At 44.7% G+C, this 11,498-nt stretch overlaps 1 protein-coding gene across 1 annotated transcript in view; it reads left to right on the top strand.

The window, feature by feature from the left end:
- The first annotated feature begins 364 nt into the window (after nucleotides 1–364).
- The window catches only part of LOC123760594 (uncharacterized), a 33,075-nt gene continuing 21,941 nt past the window's right edge, over nucleotides 365–11,498 (top strand). Inside the window, exon 1 of the mRNA XM_045746293.2 lies at nucleotides 365–2,017. Coding sequence (XP_045602249.2) covers nucleotides 371–2,017 — 1,647 coding nt within the window. The 5' untranslated portion in view covers nucleotides 365–370. The remainder of the gene's footprint in view (nucleotides 2,018–11,498) is intronic.

The following is an 11,498-nucleotide window of genomic DNA, read 5'->3' as shown; positions in this document are numbered from 1 at the left end:
CCATCCCCCCCTCCCAAGGATAAGTGACAGTACTCCGCCCCCCTCCCAAAGATAAGTGACAATACCCACCCCCTCCTATGGGTTTTGGGTGTTTATAAATAGGAGCTGCCTGGTATGGGCCAATAGGCCTTCTGCAGTTAGCTTTATTCTTATGTTCTTACCCCCCCCCCCATCCCAAGAATAAGTGACAGTATCCTCCCCCCCGAGGATAAGTGACAGCACCCCCCTCTCCCTCCCACCAGGATAAGTAACAGCACCCCCTCTTCCCCCCCTCGAGGATAAGTGACAGCAAGCCTCAGAAGTGTTGAGCAGAGGTGTAGAGGCGTCAGTAGGTTAGTCGGCGTGCTAATGTTCAGAGGAGAAGACACCAATGGCTCGCTTTACATGTCTCACCAAATACTGGGCCCTCACTCTCCTGCTGCACCTCCGCGGGCTCCAGGGGGCCCTCATGCCCACTTCCACCCAAAATTACCTCATTATTACCGATGTGAGGGCTCCCGAACCATTACAATCCACCAATGACACGGCCAGTGCGGATGTGTGGAATGAGAACCCCTCGTCAGTACACACTGACGAAACGAAATCGGTCAACACTGACGATTTCCTCGATAATGTGCTTCAACCCGTCGTCAGTACAGGTGTTACAGGCCATAGGCCTCAACGTAGCGATAGCGAAGCCTCGGAAATCACTCAACTGGTCGTTGATGCTGATGCCAAGCCAAACGACTCGCCCACCCTCACGGACGACGTCGATGATTGGCTGCTAAACTACGAAGAGTGTTCCACGAGCCACTCACTTGAAGGCGCGAACCCCGCCGAGGACACCGCCGAACTGACGGAGGTCTACGGCAGCATACTGGAACACGGCGTCGGGCACCACCGGGAGTCTGACCCCGAGGACCTGCGCATGAGAGTGTATGCGGTGAAGAACAGTGCGCTCAGACCCGTGGCTGTGAGCGGCCACAGGCACGCTCCGAGGCACGGCCAGCTAGTGAGAGAGACTCTTGGACCAGTGGTGAATAAAACTCTTGGACCAGTGGCGAATGAATCTCTTGGTCCAGTGGTGAATGAGACTCTTGGACCAGTGGTGAATGAGACTCTTGGACCAGTAGCGAATGAGACTCTTGGACCAGTGGTGAATGAGACTCTTGGACCAGTGGTGAATGAGACTCTTGGACCAGTGGTGAATGAGACTCTTGCACCAGTGGCGAATGAGACTCTTGGACCAGTGGCGAATGAGACTCTTGGACCAGTAGCGAATGAGACTCTTGGACCAGTAGCGAATGAGACTCTTGGACCAGTAGCGAATGAGACTCTTGGACCAGTAGCGAATGAGACTCTTGGACCAGTAGCGAATGAGACTCTTGGACCAGTGGTGCCAGAACGAAAATACAACGAAGCAGTCAAGATCTTCTCATCGGAGGCTACAGGAAGCACTGACGCCAACAGGACGATGGAGACTTCAGGAAGCACTGACGCCAACAGGACGACGGAGACTTCAGGAAGCACTGACGCCAACAGGGCGATGAAGGAGACTTCAGGAAGCACTGACGCCAACAGGACGATGAAGGAGACTTCAGGAAGCACTGACGCCAACAGGGCGATGAAGGAGACTTCAGGAAGCACTGACGCCAACAGGACGATGAAGGAGACTTCAGGAAGCACTGACGCCAACAGGACGATGAAGGAGACTTCAGGAAGCACTGACGCCAACAGGACGATGAAGGAGACTTCAGGAAGCACTGACGCCAACAGGACGACGGAGACTTCAGGAAGCACTGACGCCAACAGGACGACGATGGCTTCAGGAAGCACTGACGCCAACAGGACGATGAAGGAGACTAAGGGGAAGGTGATGGTGTCGCAGGCGCCCGCGAGAGGTGGTGCAGGAGGCGACGTGCTGCCCTCGCTGACAGCCAACGAAGGTCAGGTCACTTTACTCAAGACGGAGGTCACAGTGCAGGAAGGTGCCAGGGTGCGGCTGGTGTGCAACGTTACCGGGGTACAGAACTACTGGGTGAGTGTTACTGGGGCACAGAACTACTGGGTGAGTGTTACTGGGGTACAGAACTACTGGGTGAGTGTTACTGGGGCACAGAACTACTGGGTGAGTGTTACTGGGGTACAGAACTACTGGGTGAGTGTTACTGGGGTACAGAACTACTGGGTGAGTGTTACCGGGGTACAGAACTACTGGGTAAGTGTCACCAAGGGTACAGAACTACTGGGTGTCACTGAGGGTACAGAACTACTGGGTGTCACTGAGGGTACAGAACTACTGGGCAAGTGTCACCGAGGGTACAGAACTACTGGGCAAGTGTCACCGAGGGTACAGAACTACTGGGCAAGTGTCACCGAGGGTACAGAACTACTGGGCAAGTGTCACCGAGGGTACAGAACTACTGGGTAAGTGTCACCCAGGGTACAGAACTACTGGGCAAGTGTCACCGAGGGTACAGAACTACTGGGTAAGTGTCACCGAGGGTACAGAACTACTGGGTAAGTGTCACCCAGGGTACAGAACTACTGGGTAAGTGTCACCCAGGGTACAGAACTACTGGGTAAGTACCACTGGTAACGTAATGGTCGCCAACGACTCGGGCAGCTACGCGTGGGTTTCCAAACACCGGTCATTACATTACTTGTGGTTGAGTTCGCTCGCGTCAGTCAACAGGGAAGTCTTTATTAGTTTCTTGTCCTCCGCAATATTCCAACTTTTCCAAACCCGCGGGTAAACCTCCTTTGTTGTCCGTGATCCAAACTTGGTCCGTGTTCTGGGGTCGTGTCCCGGTACACAGCTGCAGTGAAAGTTAACATTTGTCCCGTTCAGTCGACCAGTTACTGAAAACCCGACGTCCATATATCAGAGACTAACAAAACAACCTGTCCTCCTACAAAGAACGTCGCTTTTCGTTCGTATGCGTTACATAAGGGCCAACAATTGTCGTACTAGAAAATGAAAACGGCTCGCGAAAGTGACGTACTGTCTCGTTTTCTGTTTAGGGTCCTCTGGTAGGTTAGGAGAGGACACTTTAAATTGACCGTTTTCTTGACGTTGGGAACCTTCTTGAGGTTATCTTGAGATGATTTCTTGGCTTTTTAGTGTCCCCGCGGCCCGGTCCTCGACCAGGCCTCCACCCCCAGGAAGCAGCCCGTGACAGCTGACTAACACCCAGGTACCTATTTTACTGCTAGGTAACAGGGGCATAGGGTGAAAGAAACTCTGCCCGTTGTTTCTCGCCGGCGCCCGGGATCGAACCCGGGACCACAAGGATCACAAGGCCTGCATAAGGATCACAAGTCCAGTGTGCTGTCCGCTCGGCCGACCGGCTCCCCCGGTCCGGCTTCGTCCACCTTAGGAGGACGGGCTGAACAAAACTCCTGACGTTTATTTTGGAACAGTAACAAAACAAACTTCCTCATTTTTTGCCATTTTCACGAGATATTAACATATATAAAACACTCATCATTCTGTAAATGGTCGTAAACATATATCATAAACGCTGCATGATACTTTTCCTCATCCCTCAAATATTTCTTTTCTGCCAGTATATATTTACCTGGCTTAATGTTCATAAAAATATTTCACTCGTCGGTTTCTTCATTTTAAAATCTACCTAGCCTGCAGAAATGTTCCATTTCCACTGTTGCATCTCTGGCCTGATAATTTTTGTAGAATTTATATTATTTAATTTTTGTATTCTCATGTGCCATGTGTTTTCTTCTGGCTCTGGTAGATGGTAGACTACCACAGATATTTTCCTCTCCCACTTCTTGCTCTGTATATTTTGACCTGGGGAGTTTTAATAGCCTCTAACATATCTTCAGGGGTATGTTATATCAAGGGGTCACGGGATATATCACCTCAGTGATGCATGAATCCCTTGACCTAGAGGTCAACAGTGACGTTCCTCTGATGCACCAATGACCTATGGACTTCCAGGTAAGGCCATATCCAGTGATAAACACCGCTCTCGTGTAGTTGTAAAGATGCCCAAATTCGATAACTAGATCTGTCACTTTAACTTTTCCTATCCTGGAGGCTAACAGGGTTTCCTTGCCTCCTAAGCAAGTTACACCAGTTTGCCTGTGGGCCCCTTGTATGTATTCTGATCTCATTTCGAACACCAAAAAAATTGGATTAAAAAAATAAATCTGGATCATTGTGACTGTATTTATACTTTTCTTTAGTGTTTATTCTGTCTGGAAACTTTTCTCTAATTCATTGTTTGTATTTGTTCAGATGACATGTTTGTGAGTAGAGTTGAAACCAATACACTTTATATATAGGTGTACTGGATGGGATACTCAGAGGTGCCTGGGTTGACCCAGTCTCTCTATCTCTGGAAACGTTTGGGACTTATTGGGCGGAGGTGTGTACGGAGGGCGGGATGACGTACACGCGGACCAGCACGACTGTGAAAGTGAGTGACGTTATCATGGGGCCTGACGGCTGAGTGGACAGCGCTCGGGGTTCGTAGTCCTAAGGGTCCTGGTTAGATCCCCGGCGGAGGCGGAAACAAATGGGCAGTGTATATTTGTATAAGGAAAAATATGTTTTGAAATATGTTTCAAAATATTTAGCAAGCTGTAACCGTCAGGCAGTGCCAACAATTGTTGTGATGTAGTGCACTGGCACGCTGTTCCCTCTTTAATTCTGGTGACACCGACTTGCCTATGGCCGTCCCATACCCCAGGCCATTCCCGGTTCAAAGTTAAGTGAAGCTATCCCCAAGCTTCTGGCTTCCAACCTTGGACACACAGACAGGTAAACCAACATTCTTCCTTATTGATGTAGAGAGAGGAAAGAAGAGATGGACGCATGTAAACTAGATGTGTTGTGAAGTATGTTTATTTAAACAGGGAATGGAATGTAACTATAAGGAGAAATCTCCAAGCCATTAGGCTATATAGCAATTTAAATAGGGAACTTAAGACTATTGATCATCTTCACACAGGAGCGGGACCTCTCGGCGAGGTTCACATTACAAAACCCAGAGTACTGGAATACTTTTATGCACACTTTCCGATCTTCTTTTAAATCCTTCGCCTTAAATAATCATCTAACATCCCCAAGTAACTCTTCGGTCTCCACATACCTTATAACACATTAAAATCACTTATTTCCCACTAACACTTTTCTTTGAATACAAATATAATATAAACAAATAGTGTTTTCGGCTTCCTTTACTCTGCTCGGAGCTCAGTTGTTGGACTTCCCTAGTTCACACTAGACACGTTAGATGCGCAGATGTTTAGATACTCGCTCAAAACACTTGTTAATTTCTGTAACTCTCCCGGAAACATCCGTCACTTCTCTACCATTCAACTCCCGTCATCGATATCAGGGCTGAGGCTTCAAATCGTCAAAAGAAAAAAATCCAATACATGTATCTGAGATTCTCGCTCCTTTCACACTACGTTCATTTAGAGGCATCCTATAATGTGGCTGCAGTTCTCTCTCAGATCACCGCCTCTCTCTCTCTCTTTCACTGGCATTGTTTCCAGTTTTCTCACAAATCCAGAATTTCAGTACAGTACTTGCCAGTGTTAGACTCACCGCTCGCTATGGTTAGAGCATCATCGGTGTGTGACAGCACATCGCCTCTCACTTTTTGAAGTTCACTCATTTACAATTCGGTGGAAGTCCTCTGGCGGTGTTCCCTCCGTAAGAGAGGTTCCCGCCACATCTTTCCCTACACACAATGTTTCCCAACTCGTGCTTTATCCTGGACATATATTACTACTCATTCCGATACCTTGATATATACTATCTAATACCATGGTGAATTTCTGTCTGTTTGATCATATGCATTAATGCAGTTCTCCGGGGAGCACTGCTCACAGTGAACTGTGCAGCTGAGTGTGTCTCGTATTATCTTCCTTGACGGGCCCAGAGTCCTGTAAACACCCAAAGTCCACTACGGGCTCACCATATCCCGTGCTACTTGCAACTTTTTGTTCCAGGTAGCGAATCTTAAACAACAGGTAAACACCCAGATGGTATCTGGCACCTGATGCAGGTACTGTATGGTATATTAACTTAATTTGTATATATAGCAGAAATGTCCGTCTGTCTGAGGCTAGAGGTCAGGGGCTTGGAGTTAGCCTCACCAAACTTTGCAGGATGACCGGTGGTGGTTGGGTTTGGAAATAGGCGAGTTAAGGTGAACCCCCGTGATCCTCTATTTGCCTGAACTGGCAAACGATGCTAATTTCCAATCGCTGAGAACCAGATTCCATCCCCACAAAGATTCATCCAGCATGATATGTTACTGGGTAATACATATGGTTACAATCATGCAAACTGGTGATGAGTAGGAATGGTGGTGAAGGGTATGGAGGATGGTGAAGGGTAGAGAAGGTGATGATGACAGATAGAGATGATGGTTGTGAATGAGGATACTTTGTAGATAGTGTTGAAGGTTATGTGTAGCGAAGATGATTACAGTGATGGCGACTATGTTTAGTGAAGATACTACAGTGATGATAGCTGTGTATATTTTCAGACGATTACATCGATAAAGATAGTGTATAACAAAAATGGGTACAGTGATGATGGTCTGTGTGTAATGAAAATGGATAGTGATAATAGTCGTGTTGAGCGCAGATGATTAGTGGTGAATAGTGTATGGTGAAGATAGTGGCGTCCGTCACCCGAGCAACGCCAGGACCTCCCTCCCCCCCCCCCCCGTCTCTAATTTATTGCAAGTATATAACGTCCAGACTCAAAAATGGCCACAAAAACAAATACTCACACAAAACAAATTTACCGCTTTTAATAATTCATATTCCTCGCATTCTAAACTCCAACACTAACAAATATTCTATTTTAGCAACGAACAAAATATTCCCACATAGGAGCTATTCCTCATATTACCAGACCTGAAATATATTACCAGCTGCCCCCCCCCCCAGGCCGCGCCAGAGCGCTGGTTGTCCACTTACCCTCCATAGTTTGTAGGGTTGTTGTTGTTATAGATTCAGTTACTCGGAACAAGTTCCAAGCAGCACGGGCTATGGCGAGCCCGTAACTTACCTGGCACAGGAGCGGGGCAAGTAGCACGGGCTATGGTGAGCCCTGGTTTGTAGGGATATCCCAGGACATACATAGTAGCCCCAACTGCAGGTGGAGCCGTGCGGGTAGTGGAGTAGGGCGGAGATACACACAACGCTCCTCTCACCACCCACCGCCTCCTACAGGTGTCCAGTCTTCACCGCAGACATAACATTTTGACACGCACCGACAAACATCTGTATCTATAAGAGAGAATGTCTGTTTGAGGTTGGGGCTCGATGCTTTGGGTTAGCCTCACTAAACTTTGCAAGGCGATTTGTGTTTGGATGACGAGTCGTCATACAATATCACAGGGTGGTTGGGGTCGACCCCCGACGCCCTTCTTCGAGTAGGATTGGTTTATATTACAACCAATGCGTTCTGTGAAGTCTGAAATGTAGGTTTAATTTTTCATGGTTGCTGGTTTGGTCAACCAGGCTGTTGGAGGCGGCTGCCCGCAGCCTGACGTATGAATCACAGCTTGGTTGATCAGGTATCATTTAGAGGTGTTTATCGAGTTCTCTCTTGAATACTGTGACGGGTCGGCCAGTTATGTGTAGTGAAAACATGTTGAACAGTCTCGGGGCTCTGATGATGATCGAGTTCTCTCTCAGAGTGTGTGAGAGAGAGAATTATCAGGGGGAAGTGCCAAGCCATTACGACTATATAGCACTGGGAAGGGATCAGGACAAGGATTTGGGATGGGACGGGGGGAGGAAAGGAAACGTGCCCAATCACTTGGACGGTCGGGGATTGAACGCCGACCTGCATGAAGCGAGACCGCCACTCTACCGTCCGGCCCCAGTGGTTGGACTCTCAGAGTGTGAGTGATAATTACACCAAACGTAGCTATACCAAGTGTAGGAGATACTTAGGGTTCGTGCACCTCAATTGATGTCCCGATTATCCACATTGGAACTCCTTAAATCCCTCGGAATGATAGGAAACTTAATAGTAAAGTCATATAAACCAGTGCTAGGACAAGGTACTGAGAGAGGTGTCAGTCGAAGGTACACTTAAGGATCACTCTCACTAGTTTTGTATAAGATGCTTATTAAAGTAAATAACCCCCAAACCATCTTTATAGAATTACGAAGTAATAAATAGTTACGTCAATACACGTGGTTGTATTCGTGACCTCTCATCCCTCATATTAAACTGGTAGACCCATCTAGGAATATTCAATTAATAGCGTTAGCCATATTCACGCTAGAACTACATCCATACATTTTGACGTGAACCGAGTATCTAGCTCCCTGTTAACATTTACATTTCCTCTAAAACACACCAGCGAAGTTTCGCTTGATTCAGAGAAACCCGATGGAACCAGACATGACCAATACCAGACACGGTTCATTTGGGCGCCTGTGTGGTGAGTGGTTCACCAGCAAGGAGGGGGGGGGGGGGAACAAACATCTCACACAGAGGCGATACCCCCTTTGATGTTGTTGTTGTTAAAGATTCGCTACCTGGAACAAAAAAGTTCCAAGTAGCACGGGCTATGGTGAGCCCGTAGTGCCTTACCCCCCTTGAGCTGCGCCATGTTACGCTAAGCACTTTATGAATAACCTCTTAGAGTTGTTGGTTATATTGCAACTGGTGACATTGAAAATCGTTTGGGCAACGCATCTATTATATTAGTGCTATTTAGCAATTCTGACTTTTCACTTCCTTTTCATAATTACGCATGAGTCTTGTAAGTTTGATGTAACACTGCTATCATCAGAGAGGCGGGGTGCAGGAGCTGGAGTTCGTCCCCCGGGTAAACACAGATAAGTACAAGCACGCTGTCTCTACCCCTTTGCCAGACTGAAAGTTGAAATGGCAACATTTGCAAACGAATATTTGGATGTCTCATAAATTATGTACGAAATGATTTGTTCAAAACCACTCATTTCGTTTTGTTATTAATTTTAACAACTAAAATTTAAAAAACAAAAATCTGTACAAGAGAATGTCAGTACCGGAGTAACGCAATATGATAAGAATTATCATATAGATTGGTCAGAAATGTCAGGTTAGAAAGTCCATGTTTTGTGTGTGATATTTTGAACCTTATGGAACTATCGAAGAGGAAAAAATGTAATTCTTTAAATAATTTTAGATCCATGATTGTATCTTCCATTATACATTTTCTCCTTCAACTAGGAGAAGAGACACACACACTACATATATATATATATATATATATATATATATATATATATATATATATATATATATATATATATATATATATATATATATATATATATATATATATTAGTATATTTTGGTAGCAGTCTTTCCTGTAGACATATATTATTAAATATGACCGAAAAAGTAAGATTAATAATTCTAACACGAATTTTCTCAATCTTTCGTACATTTCGCTTCACTGTTGGAGGTAAATCAAAAATCAATTCTCCAAAATTCATTTTTATTTCTAGTCTGACGCGACACGAGCGCGTTTCGTAAAACTTATTACATTTTCAAAGACTTTAGTTCACAAATACACAACTGAATAGAACTTACGCATCTCCGATTTTATATCTACATTTGAGTGAGGTGGAAGGGGTGATGTGGCATTAACACAAGACAGAACAAGATGTGGTATTAATAGGGTATTAATTTCATCAACACAAGACAGAACAAGAGTATTAATGGGGTATTTATTTCATCAACACAAGACAGAACACGAAACAATGGATATTGAATAGAAGTGTTTGTAGAAAGCCTATTGGTCCATATTTCTTGATGCTTCTATATTGGAGCGGAGTCTTGAGGTGGGTAGAATATAGTTGTGCAATAATTGGCTGTTGATTGCTGGTGTTGACTTCTTGATGTGTAGTGCCTCGCAAACGTCAAGCCGCCTGCTATCGCTGTATCTATCGATGATTTCTGTGTTGTTTACTAGGATTTCTCTGGCGATGGTTTGGTTGTGGGAAGAGATTATATGTTCCTTAATGGAGCCCTGTTGCTTATGCATCGTTAAACGCCTAGAAAGAGATGTTGTTGTCTTGCCTATATACTGGTTTTTTTGGAGCTTACAGTCCCCAAGAGGGCATTTGAAGGCATAGACGACGTTAGTCTCTTTTAAAGCGTTCTGTTTTGTGTCTGGAGAGTTTCTCATGAGTAGGCTGGCCGTTTTTCTGGTTTTATAGTAAATCGTCAGTTGTATCCTCTGATTTTTGTCTGTAGGGATAACGTTTCTATTAACAATATCTTTCAGGACCCTTTCCTCCGTTTTATGAGCTGTGGAAAAGAAGTTCCTGTAAAATAGTCTAATAGGGGGTATAGGTGTTGTGTTAGTTGTCTCTTCAGAGGTTGCATGGCTTTTCACTTTCCTTCTTATGATGTCTTCGACGAAACCATTGGAGAAGCCGTTATTGACTAGGACCTGCCTTACCCTACAGAGTTCTTCGTATATATTAATACCCTATTAATTCGTAGATTAATACCCTATTAATACCACATCTTGTTCTGTCTTGTGTTAATGCCACATCACCCCTTCCACCTCACTCAAATGTAGATATAAAATCGGAGATGCGTAAGTTCTATTCAGTTGTGTATTTGTGAACTAAAGTCTTTGAAAATGTAATAAGTTTTACGAAACGCGCTCGTGTCGCGTCAGACTAGAAATAAAAATGAATTTTGGAGAATTGATTTTTGATTTACCTCCAACAGTGAAGCGAAATGTACGAAAGATTGAGAAAATTCGTGTTAGAATTATTAATCTTACTTTTTCGGTCATATTTAATAATATATATATACACACACAAATATGCTGCACACATTTGTGCAGCATATTTTTCTTTTGTGTCTCGCCCAGATTTAATTTCAAAATAAAACCAAACAAAATAAATTAAAAATGGGTATGTATAGACAAGGTACACCCCTAGCTATACTTATTGCTAGGTGAACAGGGGCACGTGGTGATAGTAAATGCTCCCACCAGCCCGGGATCATCACCTACTCTCATATTTCATGTTCACCAGTGTTTCTTTACTTAATAACTACTGGTATAATATCTTGCTATTATAAAACTAATTCTAATATCATAAAAGACATATTTACTACAAGTTTCAAGCAGAGAATGCATATATAGTTAACACGAGGGACTCCTTGACGAGACTCGCCAGCTAAATTGTTTATAATAAAATCGATCCTCCGATTTGTGTAGTAGAGAAAATTTGACTTATATCCAGCTTATGTAAAGCAAGTCATCGAAAGTACTCTTAGCGCGAGGCGGTGTACTTACGAAGATTTCCATACTTAAATACCCACCTGAATACGAAGATGCTAAGAAGATAAACGTTCCTAAGTACATGCGTAACTGCTTCGTGAATCTGGCCCCAGGTATCTATTTACTGTTAGGTAAACAGAGCACCAGGATGAAAGAAACTCTGCCCATTTGTTTCTGCTTCTGCCGGGGATCGAATCATGGCCCTTAGGACTACGA

This window comes from Procambarus clarkii, chromosome 21 (genome assembly GCF_040958095.1).
Source record: "Procambarus clarkii isolate CNS0578487 chromosome 21, FALCON_Pclarkii_2.0, whole genome shotgun sequence".
In the NCBI taxonomy this organism is placed as follows: domain Eukaryota; kingdom Metazoa; phylum Arthropoda; class Malacostraca; order Decapoda; family Cambaridae; genus Procambarus; species Procambarus clarkii.
This window is presented reverse-complemented; position numbering and strand designations above follow the sequence as displayed.